Genomic DNA, 22694 nt, shown 5'->3' with positions numbered 1-22694 from the left:
AGAGAGTGTGTTTGTATTATTTTTCTATTTTGATTTTAATATAGAATTTAGTAGCTTGCATCTTTACTTTGATTATAATTGTAGCTATTTAAAGATGTTAAATGTTTCTTCAGTTTTTCATGCTTCTTCCTCTTCAAGTTTGAGCCCTTGTCTACTGTGTTTTCATGACCAGAGGTCCACTAGGGTTTGCATCACCTAGTGCGAAAGCTCATTAAGTCACTCCCCATGGTGGACCTCCTCCTGTACCAGACCATAATTACAATATCATACACACAACCTAAGTGCAGTGGCATCACTAGGGTTGGTGTAACCCCCATTAACTTTATTTATTTTAATATATAACAGTACAGGTCACCCAACAAATCAGTAACCAGCTAAAAAATACTATGGTCAACTTGTTGACACACAACTGAAGGAGAATTCTAGTATTAGCTCTGATACATGGAAATGTGAGCAGATTCATACCAACACCTTATTGGTTCCCTGCTGTGTCATAATACCTCATTGGCTCTCAGAACAATCAGTCTCATTGGTTGGTTTTGAGTTAAAGAAATCCACTTTTTGTTATATAAGGCCGATATGTTTCCCAAAATACCAGTTTTCCAAAAGGTTTCCAAAATTTTGGCCACAAGTGGTGTCATCCCCCTGAGGGTGTCACCTGCTGCAGTTGCACTCCCCCCCCACTCCCCTAGTGACACGACTGTTCTTGATGTATTGGTCATGCAATGGTTTTTTTTATGCCATGCGTTTAATAGATTTTCCACAGCCTGTAGGCCTCTTGTTTTGTTAACTTCTTTTATATCCTCTTTATAAACTTCTGCCAACATTTTTATTTAGTGTTCCTGATGTAATCTTTAAGTGCCCTCCTTCCTTCTTCCACAATTTGTTTGACTTGTAGTAGTCCTTGACCACCACTGTTCTTCAGTTGGTACTGGAACCTGGCAGTTATGTCGGATCCTAATCCCCACTCCCAAGCAGTGCGGAGCGACTGCAAGCTGCTCCACTCTCCCCTGACTTATGCCACCTCTGGAGGTGGCGCAAGTCTAAGGAGACCCATTGGGGCTTACCTGGGGTTAAGGAGAAGAGTTCCCCCTTACCTCTGGCCGAGCCACTTTGTGCATCTATCTTGCTGGATACAGCGCAGGCCTCCTGGTCTACCTGTTCCAGCACAAGATAGGATTGTGCTGCACATATCTACAAGGCCAGGTTGTTTTTCATTAACTGTCAGTGTTGCCTTCCATTTTTCTGTTGTCATGGACAAACAGTTTATCTGAGTCAGGGGAGTGCAGAATGGGGTTAGAAGAGAGTGGAGCAAGGTGGCAACAGGGCGGGGGAAAGAGGAACAAGGATGTGGCAGGGGATGGGTGGATCAGGTCCAGGAAGGGGGTGGATTCAATGGCAGTTGTCAAATCCTATCCCCCTTCCTGGGCCCAATCCCACAGTGCAGGTCCGAGTAGATTTCCGCCCCCCCCCCCCCAGTGCTGCAGAACATTTGGGAACAGATGTACGCTTACTCAGAGAAGAGCTCCGCAACTGTTTGGCCCCTCCATGCAGGATGCTGCTCTGGCCATTTTGGCATGACTGCATCGGTAAGGGAGTAGAATAGGATTGGGCCCAAAAATATTTGTTGTGCCACTGCAGAAAACTAACCTTGATAGGATAACTCAGCAGTAGAGTACTGCTGCTGAGCAGTTGTTATGAATATTTGAAGAGCAGATACATGAAGTTATTTCTGTTCCCTAACTTGATTTCTTTTATGACTGTTCAAACAACTTCAAAGTTGACTGGCACATAATCCTTTTGATATTAATTAAAGTGTTTATTTTATGGACATTCCTTGCATTAAGTTGATTAGGAAGAGTCCATAGAAGACATTTACAAAGAGTGACAAAAACACAGCCCAAGCAAATGTTTTCTTTCTGTCCTGTTCCCCCGTCCCGTCCCGTCCCCCAGCTTTATTTATTGGGTGCAATTCAGCAGCATTAAATTAGAAGGGAGTTTTGCCACTGACTTCTGTGTGGCACTCAAAGTAACCAGTGTTAAAAGTATTGAAACCAATAAGATTCATGCCAAATGGAGCATAACCCTCATTGTTGTTGTATAACTACATGCTTCAAAATGCATTGTTTCTTGAAAATAAAAAATGCTTTTGTTTCTATCAAAACAGGATGCTGACATGTTGGCAGGTGATGAGCAAGCTTGTGAAGAAACCAAAGAAGCTATAAATAAAATGGAGGCTGCAAAGTCACAAGGCCGTATCCTTTCAGTGTTGCAGTAATGGTCAACAGCAAATTGATTTCATTTGATCCAGCAATGTTTAAAGGCTCATTATTGTTTCTAAATTATAGAAACTGTTGTGTTCGTAAAACATTTTCATCTGTCTGCCAGTTTTTCTTTCTGTCAGTCACTCAATCAAACATTTAACTATTTAAAATAGCAAATGTGGTTCAAGAGGCTTCACTTCAGATCATGCTATTCTTTTTTCGCTGTAAAATATATGTTTAAAAATTTACAGTACTATGTTTCCCAAATATTTCTTGTTCGTCATGTCTTCTGTCAGCCCATTGTGGTCTGTGCCTTTCTGAGCCCTCTCAGAACTTGGCGCAGTGGCGTCGTGCTGCCGCACACTGTCGTAAACATGCCGTAAGGCACATTTGCGAGCTTCACTGCCGGGCTACTGCCCGTACTAACCCAGTGCTGGGCTAGCGCTGGGCCAGTGTGGGGCGGGCGCCTAGCCTCAGCCACTCAGCGGTTTCACCGACCGCTGAGCCATGACACAGTAAGCAGGGGCAGGGAGGGGGGCAGGGAGGAGGGAGGCCGGTGGGGGGCAGAGAGAGGGCGGGGGGAGACATGGCAGGGAAGCAGGGGTGGGGAGGAGGTTGGGAGGAGGCGTGCCGGCGAGAGGGAGGTAGGCGGATCCATGAAGCTCCATTCCACCGGATTCATGGTGTTTGTGCAGGGCTTGGCGCCCTACACAAACGCCTTTACTTACGGTCGGCAGTAAAGTGAGTAGCCCCATTGCGGGGCTGCTTCCCTTCCCCGGGAGAAGGGGACAAAACTCCCTTCTCCCAAGATGGTGCCTGCGGTAGCCCAAGGCACGCAGGATCCAGCAGCAGCCGTTCTTGGTGCCGCCGAGGCTGGGCGCCCTGGGCAGCTCAGGATTTGGCTGCCTGAGGTTCTAGATTTTCAGCTCAATGTTTACTCAGACTTGGGGCCAAATCCTATACAACTTTCCAGCCCAGGTTTAGCTGTGCCAATGGGGTGTGCACTGCATCCTGTGATGGGAGGGTAGTTATGGGGGTCTCCATAAGGTAAGGGAACATTTGTTCCCACACCTAGAGGCTGCACTGCAGCTGCACCAGCGCTGGAAAGTTGGATAGAACTGGGCCCTTAGTCTTTCAAGCCATTCCAAGATGGCCTCCCAACTACACTTCTTAACACATGGGATATAATCTTATTCCGCTTTCCAGAACCGGATCTTTCTCCTTAATTCATCCTGTTTCCTTCCTGTGGTAGGGTTGTGGAAGTAAACTGACCTTTCTCTTACGGTCAAATGCCACTCATAAACACTGTGAATTTAGGGCCCAATCCTATCCAGTTTTCCAGTGCTGGTGCAGCCATGCCAATGGGGCGTGCGCTGCATCCTGTGTTGGGGAGGCAGTCACAGAGGCCTCCTCAAGGTAAGGGAACATTTGTTCCCTTACTTTGGGGCTGCATTGAGGCTGCATGGGTACTGGAAAATTGGATAGAATTGGGCCCTTAATCCTCTTAACTTTTATAATGTTTGTGAACATTGTGTGACACCACATTATTCAAGCAACCAACTCTAGGGGCTTCACTGCTGCCACTACAAAATTTGTTAGCATTGCAGTCATAAGCATGTTTACCTAGAAGTAAGTCCCATTGATCTCAGTGGGGGTTTAGTCCTTGTTAAGTGTGCTTAGGATTGCACTCTGAGGGCCAAGTCCTTTCCAACTTTCCAGCCCTGGTGTAGCCGTGCCAATGGGATGCGTGCTGCATCCTGTGGTGGGAGGGTAGTTTTGAAGGCCTCCGCAAGGTAAGGGAATGTTTGTTCCCTTGTCTTGGGGCTGCACTGCAGCTGCACTGGCACTAGAAAGTTGGATAGGCCCTCAGTTACTGATTAGATTGTATAGTTCAAAGTATCCCGCAAGTGTCTAGGTTGATTGGGTTGTTATTTTTTTTCCCAAAACAAGAACAGTTTATGAATATATCATGAAGTGTAATATTAAAAATATCATGAGTGTGCATACCAAGCTTTATGGCTATCTTAATTTACAAAAAGAGTTATCGCATTACAAGCCAAAAGAAAATGCCAATCACCAAAAGTCTCAGCTGAAAGAGCAGGCTGAAAATTTTCTGTTTAATAAAATATCTTGTCTCTGTTCATCTTCGTTATGCTGGAGGAGAATTGTCTGTAAATTATGTGAACACTAGGAAAGTAATACCTGGTCAGATTTCCATGCTTAAGTCTTCTGAGGGTACCTAATACATGATGGAAAACAGCAGGGAACTGTGGCAGAAACAACTGGGCTATGCTTTGGTTAACTTTTATATTAGGGATTACATTATAATTTCTCTGAAAGTAAAATAATGTGTATTTGTTTTAGAGATACTATAGTGGTAGAAACGTCTACAGCATGCATTAAGGTGAGATTTTCAGGAACAGCTATGGCAGTGGTTACAATAATTGCTAGTATTTAACCTATGTGGTTATGCCTGCCAGTAATGTCTGCATAACAACTCACGAAAGCAATTTTCAGAATAGAAATAACCAGTAAGTATGATGGTACGTAGGATAATTTTTCCCTAACCAAAGAAATGGCTTCCGCGCAGTCACAAAACTGTGGGGGTAAGGGAGGCTATCAGAAAGCATTTGTACATCCAGCAAGCGCTTACTTTTCACCCCTGATGCTGCTAATTATTCTTTTGGCAGTACAGCTATTTGCAAAAGTTGAAATGGAAAATAACGACTCCGTGTTTGTCCAATTCATAAGATATTAAAAAACGACACCACCACTCCCTAGTGTTGTTTTCCTTGCCTTGCTGGGGCTCCTCTTCTAGACAGTTGGGAATATCTGTGGCAGCTGGGAAGCTTTTGGAAAAGTATCTTTTTAAGTGAACGTGGTAATGTTCTACAGTAATTCATATAAACATGACCAATTTTTCCCCACATATGAACATATCAAAAGAGCTCTTATAGTGTTTAATAATTGAATGTTAGCAGTGCCTTTTATCACATAGATCAGTAATCCAAAACCATTTATCTGTGAAACCAAGAGCAGTTTTACCTAATCTTTGACAATTAGAGCAGGACAAAACTTCTTTTGTTAGAACTGTTATATTAAAGAAAATTAAGTCACCATAGGCTGGCTTTAACTTTATGGAGACCTTAAAGCAGGAAAAGATGACTAAAAAGAGGTTGCTCATTTCAAGAAAAGAATGCTCCCAAAAGTTAAGGATTAATTATACTTTGGGTTACTTTCAGTTATGTATTTTTGTAATAAAACTTTCTCTCATTCCCTTTCTTTTGCTCTTTGCAGATAAAAATGCAGCCTTATATATATAAAAGGCTTTGTTAACTGAAAATAAAAAAAGATAGAGTCAGGTTGTACACAAGGTTTAGGTCCTGAAGTCATCGTGTAAGACTGTGGTTTTCAAACTCTCTGGGAGATTGAAAAGCGCAGTAAGTTCTTAAGAACATAAGAACAGCCCCACTGGATCAGGCCATAGGCCCATCTAGTCCAGCTTCCTGTATCTCACAGCGGCCCACCAAATGCCCCAGAGAGCACACCAGATAACAAGAGACCTCATACTGGTGCCCTCCCCTACATCTGGCATTCTGACTTAACCCATTTCTAAAATCAGGAGGTTGCGCATACACATCATGGCTTGTACCCCATAATGGATTTTTCCTCCAGAAACTTGTCCAATCCCCTTTTAAAGGCGTCTAGGCTAGACGCCAGCACCACATCCTGTGGCAAGGAGTTCCACAGACCGACCACACGCTGAGTAAAGAAATATTTTCTTTTGTCTGTCCTAACCCGCCCAACACTCAATTTTAGTGGATGTCCCCTGGTTCTGGTATTATGTGAGAGTGTAAAGAGCATCTCCCTATCCACTCTGTCCATTCCCTGCATAATTTTGTATATCTCAATCATGTCCCCCCTCAGGCGTCTCTTTTCTAGGCCGAAGAGGCCCAAACGCCGTAGCCTTTCCTCATAAGGAAGGTGCCCCAGCCCCGTAATCATCTTAGTCGCTCTCTTTTGCACCTTTTCCATTTCCACTATGTCTTTTTTGAGATGCGGCGACCAGAACTGGACACAATACTCCAGGTGTGGCCTTACCATCGATTTGTACAACGGCATTATAATACTAGCCGTTTTGTTCTCAATATCCTTCCTAATGATCCCAAGCATAGAATTGGCCTTCTTCACTGCCGCCGCACATTGGGTCGACACTTTCATCGACCTGTCCACCACCACCCCAAGATCTCTCTCCTGATCTGTCACAGACAGCTCAGAACCCATCAGCCTATATCTAAAGTTTTGATTTTTTGCCCCAATGTGCATGACTTTACACTTACTGACATTGAAGCGCATCTGCCATTTTGCTGCCCATTCTGCCAGTCTGGAGAGATCCTTCTGGAGCTCCTCACAATCACTTCTGGTCTTTACCACTCGGAAAAGTTTGGTGTTGTCTGCAAACTTAGCCACTTCACTGCTCAACCCTGTCTCCAGGTCATTTATGAAGAGGTTGAAAAGCACCGGTCCCAGGACAGATCCTTGGGGCACACCGCTTTTCACCTCTCTCCATTGTGAAAATTGCCCATTGACGCCCACTCTCTGCTTCCTGGCCTCCAACCAGTTCTCAATCCACGAGAGGACCTGTCCTCTAATTCCCTGACTGTGGAGTTTTTTCAGTAGCCTTTGGTAAGGGACCGTGTCAAACGCCTTCTGAAAGTCCAGATATATAATGTCCACGGGTTCTCCCACATCCACATGCCTGTTGACCTTTTCAAAGAATTCTATAAGGTTCGTGAGGCAAGACTTACTCTTACAGAAGCCATGCTGACTCTCCCTCAGCAAGGCCTGTTAGTCTATGTGTTTTGAGATCCTATCTTTGATGAGGCATCCTAGGCTGACCGGCCTATAGTTTCCCGGGTCCCCCCTCTTTCCCTTTTTAAAAATAGGCGTGACATTTGCTATCCTCCAATCTTCTGGCACCGTGGCCGTTTTGAGGGACAAGTTGCATTCCTTAGTCAAGAGATCTGCAACTTCATTCTTCAAGTTGCAGCAATTGCTGCAAGCTGCAGCAATTGCTTCAAGTTCAAGCAATTGCTCATTCTTCAATTCCTTAATTCCAGCAACTTCATTCTTCAATTCCTTAATAACCCTTGGGTGGATGCCATCAGGGCCCGGTGACTTATTGATCTTTAATTTATCAATGAGGTCTGAAACATCTTCTCTTTTAACCTCTATCTGAGGTTAATTAAATTCTTGCAAGGGAGGTAGCGGGGGTAATTCTTGCAAGGGAGGTAGTGGGGGTGGGGGAAGTCAGCAATGCGATCCCCAAGATCGTGCCACTCAGGGGGGCTGCAGGGACTGGGATGCACTCACCAGTTCCTGCAGCATCATCCTGGGGGTGCAGGGAGCCCTGCACAAGTGCCTGCAGGGCTCCCCAGCTGGTTTGAAGTGAAAGTAGAGCGATTGCGTTCCACTTCCTCAAAACTGGAAGTGGAGCACGATTGCTCTACTCTCATTTCAAACCAGCTAGGGAGCCCTGCAGGCGCTCGCACAGGGTTCCCCACACCACGGGAAGGCTGCTATAGGGACTGGTGAGTACATCCCAGTCCCTGCAGCCCCGTTAGGCAACCCCTGCTGCCTTCCCCCCCGCCCCTTCCCCCCTGCCCCTGTCCCTTTAGGGCCCTCAGGCCGGGTCATCATGACGCCCTAGTCTGAATACCACTGGTGTAAGGGGAAAATCTACCTTAAATCCAAAAAAATATGTACTGTCTCTTTAAAAACAAAAATCACACTATGAGAGACACACAGAAACTGTGGGAACACAGATTCATTCTCCCATCTCACTTTCACTCTGGGGCATAGTCTCACTTTGTGGAATGGCAGGCAGAATTGCCCATGCTATTTAAACTGTAGTGCTCTCTCTCTCGCTGTGCATATACTTGAATTTGTTCAAGTTAAAGGCGCATATGATGTGACCTGTCTGTACATATGTTTAGATCTTGAAACTCTGGAAGGGATATTGGGATTTCTTACTGTCATATTCTCATTTGTTTTTACTCCTGTTTGATTATGATGATGCAGATTAATCCTTAAAATTACTAACAGAGTGGGAGCAAGTTCTGGTGTTGTGCCAGGCATTATTGAAAGGCAATGCCACTCATCTCCCAGATTCCAACATCTATCAGCTGAAAGTACTTGACCTTGCCATGGATGCCTGCATAAACTGTGGTCTTTTGGAGGAAGCTTTGCTTTATGGTATCAGAACTTTGGAACCCTACAGGTGAGGACTAAAGTTGCAATGATGTGCTGCAAGGGCTAGTTTCTGTTCAGGGAAGACAGATGTACAATGTACTGAAGGCCGCTACTACTATGTGACTGTAACCAAGAGATGGGTAAGGTGGTTCATATTCTAGACCCTGGAAAAACTTGGCAGATGTGTACTCTCTGCATAAGCAATTTTTCCCCATACAGTAGTAAAATAGTAAATAGTAGTAAAATGCAACTGTCCTTATTGTATTTATTGAGCATTGAATTAGAGTGGAGCGGCTACCCATCTTCCTTGGTCACCACAAAGTGCTGGCAGCCTGAAATCCTTCCTGGTAACCAAGCAAATCTTTGTGTGTGGATATCATTTTACAATTTTCTTCAAATAAAATGGGGTTGAAAATTCCTTGAGGGGCTCATGCATCCCAATATAGTATCTGTCACGGTGACAGAAAAGGGGAAAAGGATGGAGCTTACATGGCCTGCACTTGCTTAGCTTTCTTTGATTTCAAACCCTCTGACTGGTAATTGGTGGTATGTGACAGGGACTCTTTCAGTACTAGGCATCCTGCTTCTATACTTTGTGGTCTATAGTTAAATTGCAACCCACTCCTCCCCAGTTCAACCAACTTGAAAAACAGTTACTTTTGTCCTAGCTGGTACTGAATAGCAAAGTATTAGGGGATATTTGACCATAGTGTTTATGAAATACACTTTCCTGGACTAGTCTGACCCTTTTTTGTTTCTGCCCATGCAATGTTCAAAAACTTCTATATTCTCAGGTACATTTTATAAGCTCATAATTTTTTTTTTCAGGGCTTTGCCTTTCTATGTGCTTTTTTGACGTCCTTGTAGTACCATCTGCTTTTAGCTTAGTGTCTAATTTGCTTTGATTGATGTGGTTTGAACAAAAGAAAAGCATCTTCCTTTGAAACAGGTAGTAACTCTATGGCAGAGTGGTGAGAAAGAAGAACCAGAATGATCAAAGAGAAATACGTGGCTTTGTACTCGTACCTTCTGCATTTATTTTCTTTTGTTCATGCAGAAGTAACATTTTAAAGAAAAAAATATTGATGGTCAAGCTCTCAATTAGGATCTTCAAATACCACAACTGGCATAGCAACAGCATTTTTCACTTATTTACACAAGGAAAGGCAAACACTTCTTGGCAATCAATGATGTTTTGGTGTGTTATTGGGAATGAAAGGTGTTCAGTTGGAATGGCTACTGCCTGCAACAGAAGTTGACATACTTTAAAGTGCAGTAAGGTTGGCCGCTGAATTTGGAGGGGTCTTGTATAGGGCGCAATCCTAACCCACTTTCCTGCACTGACATAAGGGCAATGCAGCTCTGAGGGAAAAAAACAAACATTCCCTTACTTGGAGGAGGCCTCCTTGAGTGCCACCCAACTGCAGGATGCAGCACATGTCCCATTGGCACAGCTGTGCCAGTGCTGGAAAGTGGGTGAGGATTTGGGCCTTAGATTCATTACAGGGTAGAAGGTTTCTAAGGGCACAATCCTAACCAGGTCTACTCAGAAGTAAGTCCTATTTTGTTCAATGGGGCTTGCTCTCAGGAAAGTGTGGTTAGGATTGCAGCCTAAGACTGCTTTTCCTAAATAACAGATATTGAGACAATAAACCTTAAAAAATGTTGGGTTAAATGTTTACATGGAATCTTACTTAAGGCTCAAGTGGCAGTATTTGAGGTGGCAGGTCACTTCTTTCAGTTTTCTCTTGAGTGATCTTTTGTAAGTGTCTCCTTCTGGTAAGAATGAAAGTTTTGATGCCTTTGAAAAACATTATTCTTATTCTTGATTGGCTTAGTTCTCAGGGCAACTTGCAGTAGAATAAAAGCCTTTAAAAACTATCATAAAAATATTGAAAGCCTGGTCATAAACCAGTCCAAGACAGACTTGACTGAGTGATGTGTGATGATATAATTCTGCAAGCCGCTCCCCTTGCCTGTGTAATGAAATTCCAATGTTCAGGCAGAAAAAAGAACCACCAAGTGCTGCGTGTCACTTCATGTTGGACAACTCTGTTTTGTACTACATCTCTGCCCTACATCAGGAACTGCAAAATGAAAAATCACAATGTTACTGAGCATGTGATAAGCATGTGTCCTTTTTGAGGAGCAAAGTGGGGAACTTGGTGGACTCAATGCAGTTTGTGCATGGTTCCAAAAGTTACTGCTTTGTTTTTCTGGTCTTATGTAATGGGTATGTGCAAGATCCCTTGAAGAGATAGGGTATGGTATCAACATTGGCCCCAACAAGGACAGGTCTAGGAAGCATGAGTCCTTAGGGTCTGGGAAGCACCAGGGCCTTAGATTTCAGTGAGTGTGCTGCCCAGCTGTAGCCACTTGCAGGCAACAAGGCTCTCAGGGTTAAAAGTAGCACCTGGAGAAAGGAAAGGGTGTGGGTATAGAAGAAAAAAGCTTGGAGAGACTGAGAAAGCAACAGAAAGGAACTTGGAGGAAAGAGGGCAGATGGGCGGGTGGGATGACACTGACTGAGACTGTGGAAGACTGCTGGAGACTAGTGTGTGGTTACCACACCTAAGAGCTGCTGCGGTCTAAGGTGTTGCTGCAGTGGCTGGAGAAGCTGCTGGTGGGAGAAGGAAGGAAAGAAGGGAAACCTTTGCAGGTTGAACAGATGAACCACCCTGGTGGTGGGGCAACTCCCAGCAGTGCTATCTGCAGAATTAGGGCAATTTTGAGTGAAGAGGGGAACTAATTAGCTTTAAATGGGCGTAAGTTATTTAGGTCACGCTTGGAAATGGAATTTGGCAAAACAGCTTACTACTGCTACACATAACTGCAATATGTACTCCGTGCATAATATATGTTAATGCATTTTTACGTGTTTCCATTATTTCATTAGTTGTGCAAGGAGCCTCTCAAGGCTATTAATGTATTGCATTGAAAAAAAATCATGAAATTGTACACTCTGCTGGCAAACTATAATTATAGTTCTGTTTTACAGGCAGAGTGGTGAACCTGAGTTATTCATTTCCCAGCAATAAGTGAGTCCACTGGCAAAGGTGGATTTAAAAATGCACTTTAGAGAGAATAATTTTAAAAAATCTTTCCTAATTTGTTAAAAACAGAAAATGATGTAAAAAACCTGAAATCCTTGCTTTAACTATAACATTAGTTGTGGCCACTCAATGCAATATCAGATAGCTACTTCATTGCTTTTGTAGAAATTTCAGGGAAAGAGCTTTTCTACAGAGGTGAGGATCTGGCTGCCTTTAAAAAAAAAATCCCTTTCAAAATGACCTTCTCGGTTTAATTTACTCCCTTTATTTACTGTTTCTGTTCAGCTGCTTTTTTTCACCGTGTAACCTGTAACTCTGTAAGTATTAAGCTTCAGGCCAACAGTGCTGCAATTTTTTACAGTGAAAAAAATTGCAAGGGGAAACAATTATAATTTTATCAATCATTTTCATATCTCTTTCTCTGTTTGCTTAGTGATGTGTGACACAGTTTTCAACCTTCTTATTACAGCCAAGTTGATTTCTCTCCACTTCTCCTCCCCCCACCCCACACTACATACATCCACAAATGGCATGTTCTGTAAAAATGTCTTTGATGAAATGTTATTGGCATGGGTAGGCTGACCTTCTTGGTGCCTTGAAAACATTGCTCTTAGTCTCGCCAGGTGCAAAAGCATTTCCTGAGGAGAGACATTTTCAGGCCGAGGTTACTTCTTTTTTACCTTCAAGCCATCACTACAAGCTTTGACGCACCTGACAAAAAACACCTTCAGTTTCTCATTACAAGAAGTTGCGCCTGAAGCAGCAGGATATCAAATCCTAGGAAATCTGTTGGGGTGCATTGAATTTCTCCAGTTGAATCAATCTACTTCTTGACTGCTCCTGCAGTTCCATTACAGCTATCTATTTTCCTTTTCTCAACTCTGGGAAAAAAAATTCATATTGTTATCTGTAGGAAATCACCTGAAAACCAAGCCATCCATAAATATAGCTGGTATGTCTACCTCTAAAAGGGTCCCAACAATTGGTCTAAAACCATTTTAATTTCAGGGACTGTATTTACTGTGTGTGTTTCCACTCTGTGATCAGCAGGGTTTGCATCCACTGCTGTGTGCTAAGTGCAGTTTTTGAGCAAGTTTTCATTGCCAGAGTAGCTAAGTTTTTATTTAACCATTATCCATAACTCTTCTTGCTATTTATTTAAATGACATGTTAAGCTGTTCTATCAAATGCCTTGTTTTTTTGCTATAGATTCATGAGCATCTCCTGGTACATAAGTATTTCTTGAATTCTGATACGAAGGGGGTTCTTTTTAATAAATGGAAATAATTCCATTTTGAAAGGAGCATAGAGTGTGCTTAAAGGGGTCTTTATGAGATTCAGAAGATCCCCATAGTTGGCTGCTCAGTCACCTTTATTGGACCAATGTCTGGAGCATTCCACTGCTGTGTTGTCTGACAGTTTTTGTGTTTCTGTATTTCGACACATGATGTGTGACATGTTTGAATACATATTATGTGGTGCTGGGTGCAAGACACAGGCCAGTGCTGTGACTTGAATCTGGAGTGATGGCAAGAAATTTCACAGACCTAGAGAAAAGCCACACTTTGAATTGTCAGAGCAAACAACTCTGGCCTGCTCTTTCAGGCTAGCTTGGAAGAAGCTTTGCAGACTCTGGTACCTTGGAAAATTCTACAGATAGCCAAATCTTTCTTGTACAACACATTTGACACTATGAACAAAAGCTGCATCCCAGGACCATCCTGGCTTGGAGTGAACAAAGTTGTTAGTCGCCAACCCTATGGCCAAACTCAGTCAAGAAGCCCCCAGTCAATAAGCAGCTGGACTCCACAGCTTGTTGCACCCCAAGATGCAAAACAATAGTAGTGTCCATTTAGGGTCAGGGATAAGCAATCAGGGGTCATCAAGCTCCACAAAAACACATAAGATCTTTTATCTGGGGGGGGGGGGAGGTATAAAAAGCTGTGTCACCAGATCCACATCTTTCGTCTCTTGTTCACCTGTCTTATGTTGCTGCCACTGCATTTGTTTGTTTGACCCACTGGTCCTCCTTTGAGCCAGCCTCATTCCAGACACTATCTAAGAACAACTATGCCAAGGTGGCACCCAAGGGTGATAATCACCTGCTCCCTTCTTCTTTCTCCTTTCCTAAGTGCAATTAAAGGTGCTGTGCTAATATGGGCAGGACAGCCATCATAAGAACATAAGAACATAAGAACAGCCCCACTGGATCAGGCCATAGGCCCATCTAGTCCAGCTTCCTGTATCTCACAGCGGCCCACCAAATGCCCCAGGGAGCACACCAGATAACAAGAGACCTCGTCCTGGTGCTCTCCCCTACATCTGGCATTCTGACTTAACCCATTCCTAAAATCAGGAGGTTGCGCATACACATCATGGCTTGTACCCCATAATGGATTTTTCCTCCAGAAACTCGTCCAATCCCCTTTTAAAGGCGTCTAGGCTAGACGCCAGCACCACATCCTGTGGCAAGGAGTTCCACAGACTGACCACGCGCTGAGTAAAGAAATATTTTCTTTTGTCTGTCCTAACCCGCCCAACACTCAATTTTAGTGGATGTCCCCTGGTTCTGGTATTATGTGAGAGTGTAAAGAGCATCTCCCTATCCACTCTGTCCATCCCCTGCATAATTTTGTATGTCTCAATCATGTCCCCCCTCAAGCGTCTCTTTTCTAGGCTGAAGAGGCCCAAACGCCGTAGCCTTTCCTCATAAGGAAGGTGCCCCAGCCCCGTAATCAGCTTAGTCGCTCTCTTTTGCACCTTTTCCATTTCCACTATGTCTTTTTTGAGATGCGGCGACCAGAACTGGACACAATACTCCAGGTGTGGCCTTACCATCGATTTGTACAATGGCATTATAATATTAGCCGTTTTGTTCTCAATACCCTTCCTAATGATCCCAAGCATAGAATTGGCCTTCTTCACTGCCGCCGCACATTGGGTCGACACTTTCATCGACCTGTCCACCACCACCCCAAGATCTCTCTCCTGATCTGTCACAGACAGCTCAGAACCCATCAGCCTATATCTAAAGTTTTGATTTTTTGCCCCAATGTGCATGACTTTACACTTACTGACATTGAAGCGCATCTGCCATTTTGCTGCCCATTCTGCCAGTCTGGAGAGATCCTTCTGGAGCTCCTCACAATCACTTCTGGTCTTTACCACTCGGAAAAGTTTGGTGTCGTCTGCAAACTTAGCCACTTCACTGCTCAACCCTGTCTCCAGGTCATTTATGAAGAGGTTGAAAAGCACCGGTCCCAGGACAGATCCTTGGGGCACACCGCTTTTCACCTCTCTCCATTGTGAAAATTGCCCATTGACACCCACTCTCTGCTTCCTGGCCTCCAACCAGTTCTCAATCCATGAGAGGACCTGTCCTCTAATTCCCTGACTGTGGAGTTTTTTCAGTAGCCTTTGGTGAGGGACCGTGTCAAATGCCTTCTGAAAGTCCAGATATATAATGTCCACGGGTTCTCCCGCATCCACATGCCTGTTGACCTTTTCAAAGAATTCTATAAGGTTCGTGAGGCAAGACTTACCCTTACAGAAGCCATGCTGACTCTCCCTCAGCAAGGCCTGTTCGTCTATGTGTTTTGAGATCCTATCTTTGATGAGGCATTCCACCATCTTTATGTGCCACCTTGCAATATAACTCCTTCTCTTGGAAAGGTAGCTATGGCTATCTTGCCCTGCTTTCCACTTTGAAGAGCTTGCAGTTGCAACTTATCTGGGCTTGCTTCAAAGCCTTTTCTGCGTTTTTTGCACCCTGTCTTGGAACAGGAGAATTCTTTGGTCATGGCATTCTAGCCCTGCTATAATACAGTGCACACAAAACAGCAGAAATGGATTGCTAACCTTGGTCCTTGGTATAGCCTCGTCACCATTCCCAAATTGCCCTCTATCCCTTGTTTTGAGTGCAGTCAAACTGACAAAATAGTTCCTCTAGCTTCTCTCTCCCCCCACCCCGTGTGTGTGTGTGTGTGTGTGTGTGTGTGAGTGTGTGTGTGTGAGAGAGAGAGAGAGAGAGAGAGAGAGATTTTACTATTTCAGGGTAAGCCTGAACAAGTCTCAGGCCTCCATGGAAGGCAGACACTTGTAACATCACAGCAGCTGCTCAAACTACTGGGCTACCCGAATTGGCTCCCTTTGAGCAGCTGCTGTGCTGGTTAAGGACCCAATCCTATCCAGTTTTCCAGTTCCAGTGCAGCCATGCCAATGGGGCATGCATTGCATCTTGTGGTGGGAAGGCAGTCCCAGAGGCCTCCTTAAGATATGGGAACATTTGTTCCCTTACCTTTGGGTTGCATTGCGGCTGCACCAGTGCTGGAAAATTGGATAGGATTGGACCCTAAGAGGGATTGGTAGCAGAGATTAGCTCCCACATTGCAATGAGGTAAAGTAGCTCCACTACCTTCTTGATGTTAACTCTTGTTTCAGGCAACAGAGGACCACAACTCAGTTATGGCCTTTGTTGTGGCGCAAACTTCGGGAACTCTTCTCACATCTTTCTTTTCATTTCCCTAGCTCAGGGCTTTTCAAACTGGGGCGTCGCAATGCCACAGCCTGTGAGCCCTGGCCTCTGCCCCCTTAAGGGGTGGTGCAGCCTGGAGGCAGTGAGGAGGCAGCAGTGCGATCCCCTGGAGCCCTGCTGCAGGTCGCACTGGGCTCCCCACAGCCTGGGGAGGCTGCAGGAGGCTTGGGTAAGTGCACCCAAGCCACTGCAGCTCCCTGGGCGGCGCTATCCTGGGGATTGCGCTGCTGCCATCCCCCTGCCCCCGCTGCCTGCCCCCCCCTGCGCACACAAGTACTTTGTGGCTCTCAAACTCTCCCAGAGAGTTTGAGAACCACTGCCCTAGCTTTTACTGCTCCTGCTAAATTCCTTGTTCTCCAGTCCCATTTTTTCTGGGAAGCCCTTCTAATTTCATCATATCCTTCTCTCCCCCTTCTTTTACCCCTCCATGCTTGTGCAACGGTACATCCCTTTTTAATTTTAAGAATTTCCTCTTTGCTGTCTTTCTATAGATAGCAATTAATGTAGTTTTAATAGAATAAGGCTGCAGTTCTAACCACACTTTCCTGAGAGTAAGCTCCATTGAACCAAATAGGACTTACTTCTGAGTAGACTTGGTTAGGCTTGTGCCGTAATAGTCCTGCCCTCCCAAACTAGAAAAGAGTTATGGCATATCCTGTCCTAGGATGCTCTCCTCCACTGCGAGAGAAAGAAACATTAGATTTATGAATTGCTCCGTTATTAATATGAGGGTTGCAAACCCCACTCTGCCTTTGTGTTTCTGCACTGTTCACTGGTTCCAGGGTCAAATCCAAACAAAGACAGTCTAGTGCGGAATATCTTTATGAGGATGCCCCTTATGGACTACACTGATGTTCCAGATAGGAGAGTCAACTTCAGGGGCTTGTATGCCATGGAGATGCAGACTGTGATCAACCTACCAATAACTGCCTGGGATGCTTTCTTTCCCTTTGTAGCAGAACTGGAATCCAGGCATGCTTAGTCATAGTAGCATCTAAGCTTCCTTGAAAATTAATCACCCCCTACATACTCATTGTCAATAGTTCAACTTTGGGGAATTTGAGAGAATTGTCTTATTCCACTAATTCTGGAAAACAAATAATGTAAGGATATTAATCCCTTTACACAGGGGGGAACACAACAAGAGCAAACATATTTTGATTGATGGATCTTCATAATGCGCTTGCGAAACAAAAGTTGGATGCTTTTTAATTGAGAAGTGTGTTACTTTCTAGCTTGTAAACATTAATGGAATCAGTGCCTGGATTAATAAAACTGACAATCTCTACAGTTTCATGTAGCAAGATGAAAATAATTGTAGGACATTCTGTTTTGGATACAACCACTCAGTTTAAGACTCAGTTTAAATTTGTTTCTTCTTGTCAAATCTTATCAAGACCTGTTTTTAGGGTTTTGTGATATCTGCAGTGGCTAAAGACAACTAAAAAGAGATCAAAGTATGACACAGACTTAAAGCACACTATATCTGTATTGAGTGACTTCCGTCCCCCCAAAAAACACTACATCAAAGAAAAGGGTATGGAATAATATACATCACCACTAGGGGCTGCTGATGTTTAATAGTTAATATGTGTAAACCAATGGGCATGTCTTATGGTTGTGGGTTTTTCTGAAATTGTACTTGGGGGGTATTAATTGAACTTACTGATGAGTAAATTTGAAATTGGGATTATGAGGTCAGCTTTTTGCATGGGTATAGATATTAGCTGTACATTCAGTTTCAGATGTGCAATTATCCTAGAGAATGCAGAGATTTCAACATGGTCACCACTTAAAAATGGTTACATTTTGGTTGTTTGTATTCATACCTTTCCATAGCATATATACCAGTGATTTTCAACCTTTTTCACTTCATGGGACATTGGGAAGGCACTAAAATGATCAAGACAAACCATTGGTTTTTTAACAGTTGATAAGGCACACCACACTGCTGATGGGGGACTCACATTCGCCAATGGCCCTACTAATAAATTATCTCCCAAATTCCTGCAGCACATCTGGAGACCATTCACAGCGCATCAATGTGCCACGGTACAGTAGCTGAAAATGGCTGATATATATAAATGCATATGATGTAACATCTATGATTTCTGAGGTCAGGAAATCCATTTGCTAAAATACATGTTAGTACTTTAAGAGTGCAATCCAAATGGAGTGCTTTGCTGGTCCAGTGACCACTCCATCAGCGTCAGAAAATTGGATAGGATTGGGCCCTTAAACATGTCAGATATCTGGTGGCAGATTATAGGAAAAAATTGGCACTTTATCCTAAGAATAAAATATTTTGATATCAAAATATAGCATGGGTAGATTGTAACCATGGCTACAGAGAAACCAAGGCTAAAATGGACAGTGGTTTGGCCTCATATATTGTAAGGTTTTATCTAAGTACAACCTTCCACATACTTCACACAGAATGACAATTGCCCATTTCATGGCTGTTTGGTCCCATGATTTATCATGTGTTTCACTCTCTTTCATACTCATTTGTTGGACTAACTTTGTTGTTTTTGCTGCCATCAATGACATAGCTAGGGAGTGCAGGGGGTAGCAGCTGCACTGGGCTACAGCTACTGGGGGGGCAACGTCAGGGGCAACAATGCCTGCATCCGATTTGGACTACAGGGAGCAACAGTCATCTGCTGCTATCGCCATGCATGCAGCAATGGGCTACACAGTTGCCCCCATTCCAGAAGCAGCCTCCAACAACTGGGAGGGAGTGAGGAAGCCCCTTGGAAGGGAGTTAGGGAAGCCCCGCCTGGGTCTCCCTCGCTTGGGTGGGAAGGGGAGGCGAGGGGGTGCGGGGTGGGCCACCTATCCGTCCTCCCTTGGTGGAACCAGGAAAGGGGTTGAGGCGGCAATGGCAGGCAGATGCTGAGTGGGGAAAGTTCCTGGCGGGAAGAGCCAGTTTTGTTTCACCTGAGACTTCTGCGGGGCTGTGAAAGGCCTTTGTAGGGCACCCCAGTGCTGGAGGGTCACCACAGTCCCCCAACCAGCAGCCTCCCCATTGAGGCCTGAGGGCGCTGAGGCAAGGGAGCTTCCCTGGCGGGGCTCCCAACTGCCTCTACCTCACTCACCACTATTGCAACAGTAGGGGGGAGGGGGAGGCACATTACTGCTGGCACTGCCTCCCATGCAGCCTCACTCAGAGCCAATCCTAGGCACGTCTACTCAGAAGTAAGTCCCAGTATAGTCCGTGAGGCTTACTCCCAGGTAAGTGTGCATAGGATTGTAGCTTCAGTCAGTCAGGCACGGTTTCCTTCTGCCTGCTGGCCCCAATTCCTCCTCCACCCCAGCCAGTGCAAGCCAGTGAGTGGGCTGGCGGCATTGCCACAGCCTTCCTTCCCCCTGCAAGGCAACTGCAGGACTCGAGCTCTGCCCACCAAAGAAAATGGGGAGGGACATTTCCTGACTTCCCTTCACGTGCGCAAAGAACTCACCTCAGACTTTGTTTCAGTGACTTTTTCTTAACCTGATAGTGGTGAGATGAGAGCAGTAGTTTGGTTCAGGGGATCTCAGTAAAGTTCAGAATGTGTTAAAATCAAGTAATTGATAGCAGAGTGATGGGAACAGCAGGGAAAGGTGGGGAAAGTATGGGCAGAATGATGGAAGGACAATAATAAGGGAGGCAGGAAATTAAGGGTGAAACTTTCAGTGAAATTACTGAATGAGGAATGTTATAGTCTAGGCAAGCAAGAGGTACCTTTAGAAATCCCTAGATCCTTCCTTCCTTAGCCTCACAAACAAGCAATTCATTTAACCCAAAAGCTCACTCTTCCCCAAGCCACTGCCCCCTCATTTGTCTTTCTTCATACTCACTCAGAGCTATAATACATGTTGTGTTTCAGCTCCCTCTGCTACTACAAAGTAGAGGTGTGCATGAGTTCTTTTCATGTTGGCATTCCATTCATTTTTGTTAAGAATATAAACTTCATTTGTTTAGGTTTTTGGTTTGTTTAAAAACAGGTTAGATTTGGATGAATCCCTCCTATGTTTACTAGCCCCAGCAGACCTGTAACAGAGCTGGAGACTTATCTTGTAGTATGATAAAAATGCAGCCTTTAATTTACAAAACAAAACAAAACTCAAGTTGTTCTGAAAGTTGAAAAGAAATCTCCGAGCTCTTCCTGGCAGCTGCCATGTTTTTCCCACAGTGTAGCTTAATTGTGGGCACTGTGGGGAAAAACGCGGTGACCACCAAGAGTCTCATTTCCAGTTTTTAAAAAGTGTGCTACTCTGCTATGCTGGAAATGAATGAAAATGGCTCATATGCCATTTAGTTGAACCTCTAGGTTTTGTACCAAATAGAAGTTGAATGGAGATTCATCATCATCATTCTCAAATGAATGCACATGCTTACTATAAAACCTTCCTCAAAATCATGTTTTTATGTTCAGGTTTTTTTCCTATCTTTTATTCTTTAGCGGAGTGGGAAAAGCCAGCATGGCTTGACTTGAGTCGAGTTGCTGAGTCACCACCCCCTACGACTTGACCTGAAAAACAGCAGCTGGGAGGCTTACCAGGACGACCCTATCCTTGGCAGCCCTACTCAGAAGTACTCAGAAGAAGTTATCACTTTAGCCAGTCATTCAATGAGGGTTGCCCCACCCCTCTTCTTCCCTCTGCCCTCCCTCAGCTAAATGAAATATGAGAATGCCCAACTTTTGTCTAATGCTCATCCATACCTTCCTTCCTATCAGAGATTAGAAAAGAGCCCAGTCCAACAACCCCGCTCCTGCTCACATTAACCCTTTCCTGCCTCTCAGCTGGAACTCCCTGCTGCTTGCTGGTCAGAATTATGGCTCCATGAGGTTTTCCACATGGCGAAAACAGTAAGCAAACACCCCCAGACACAGACAGATTTGAGTCAGCATGCATGGGACAAGTGTCGAGTCAGGGGGGCCCTGACTCAAGTCTTTTTCAGAGTCTTCCACGCAAGTAACTTATGAGTTGCAGAGTCATCCAAAATCACGCATTTTTGCGACTTGAGTCCAAGACACCTGACTTGAGTTCCCAACACTATTCCTTAGTATTGTTTAAGCTCCAAGCTTCACCTTACATTTACCATGTGGTGACTTGTGTATAGCAGTCATATGGGGCCAAAGTTTGGGCAGGGCCATGCCATGGAAATGGGGGATATTTAGTCCTTTATCTCTGTGTTGTTTTATCACTGAAAATTGCACCCCTGAACTTGCTATTTAACCCTTAAAGTGCCATTTGTTATAATAAAAAAGAACAAAAAGTAACCTATTACAATATTGTATAACAATCCAAAGTGTGTTCTAGTCTTAATTCTTCTAGCATCATATGACACTAGTGTTTACAAATGGCACAAATGCTTATTTTTCATGCCATTAATCAATTAGGGTTTAGCTTGCTAGCTGTGGAAAACTGCTTGGCTTCACACTGCCCAAGTTTCATTGCATAAACCCTGTTTCACACTGTTTCATTGCATAAACCCTGATCCCTTCTAAGTCTCGTGGTTTTTCTCCAGAGATTTGACTAACAATCACAAGGTTATAATAATTGGCTGATAATCATGGGTACATTCAGCATATTAGTTGCTGGCTTTCATGGAAAGAAACAGAGAGAGGTTATTGTAGGGAACTCTATGGGGGTCGCTATACTTATCTCAATGGCTCCACTTGTTCTAATGATTTTAAAACCATGACTCAGAACTACCTATTTGGCATTTTAGGATAGAAAGCATGTGATGTCTGTAAAGAAGATAGTGCCCTGCCTACATACCATCCCTTTTTATCTCTTGCCTTCTGTCTGCACACAGCTAGCCTGCATATTGTCTCTCTGGCATATCTGCCTCCTGGTTCACACTCTCAAATTTGGACAGTGATAAAGGGGAAACAGTTCTTTAAAACGTTTTGGATTGCTTGTCCAAGCAGACTGGTGTTCTTTTTTTTCTTCACTCTCCTATCCCAGTGGGACACTGATGCAAGGCATAATGTAGGTTTTCTAACAACTGACAGCACATGAAAGTTCTAAGAACTCAATGGCACATTTTAGAAGAGTACCACCCGTGGAAAGGAAACTCTTGTTCTTAGACTGCAATCTGATACGCACCTCAAGGAGACTGAGTTCTGAGGAAATATGCGTAGGAGTGTGCTACTGTTAATTTACTTTCATGGGCAGCCCAATCTTATCTAGTGCTGGCGCAGTGGGGCTGCACGGCAAACGCTGTATCCAGCTCTGGGTTTGAGCATGCTGGAGGTCTCCTTGGCATAAGGGAACCCCTTGTTGAGCCCAGTTTGTGCAATGGGACTGCTCAGATCTGCACCAGCAAAATCGCTGGCGCATGTTTAAGAAGCCCTGTGTGGAACTTCCAGGCCTGGAAGGGGGAATAGGGTTTAGTGTAGGCCGCTGCCTCCTCATCCTTGTCCTACTAGCCCCCCCCCCCCACTGCAAGTGTGTGAAGTTATTTCATGGAGCTCACTCCTTACCAGTGACCCTTAATCCAGGCTACAGAGAACTGCTATCTAGCCATGGCCTTTTGCCACAGTCTGAACTGCAATAATCCCCTCCCTTCTTTTCCTTCTTATGGTTGGCTGGCAACCT

At 44.3% G+C, this 22694-nt stretch overlaps 1 protein-coding gene across 2 annotated transcripts in view; it reads left to right on the top strand.

The window, feature by feature from the left end:
- Nucleotides 1–22694, top strand: part of SMYD3 (SET and MYND domain containing 3) — a 429466-nt gene that overhangs the window by 370600 nt on the left and 36172 nt on the right. For both annotated transcript variants that reach the window (XM_066611503.1, XM_066611504.1), the window contains 2 exons: nucleotides 2168–2255; nucleotides 8370–8544. In XM_066611503.1, coding sequence (XP_066467600.1) covers nucleotides 2168–2255; nucleotides 8370–8544 — 263 coding nt within the window. The remainder of the gene's footprint in view (nucleotides 1–2167; nucleotides 2256–8369; nucleotides 8545–22694) is intronic.

This window comes from Tiliqua scincoides, chromosome 1 (assembly GCF_035046505.1).
Source record: "Tiliqua scincoides isolate rTilSci1 chromosome 1, rTilSci1.hap2, whole genome shotgun sequence".
In the NCBI taxonomy this organism is placed as follows: Eukaryota; Metazoa; Chordata; class Lepidosauria; order Squamata; family Scincidae; genus Tiliqua; species Tiliqua scincoides.
The sequence above is the reverse complement of the archived record's forward strand: the minus strand, read 5'-3'. Positions and strand labels throughout refer to the sequence as shown.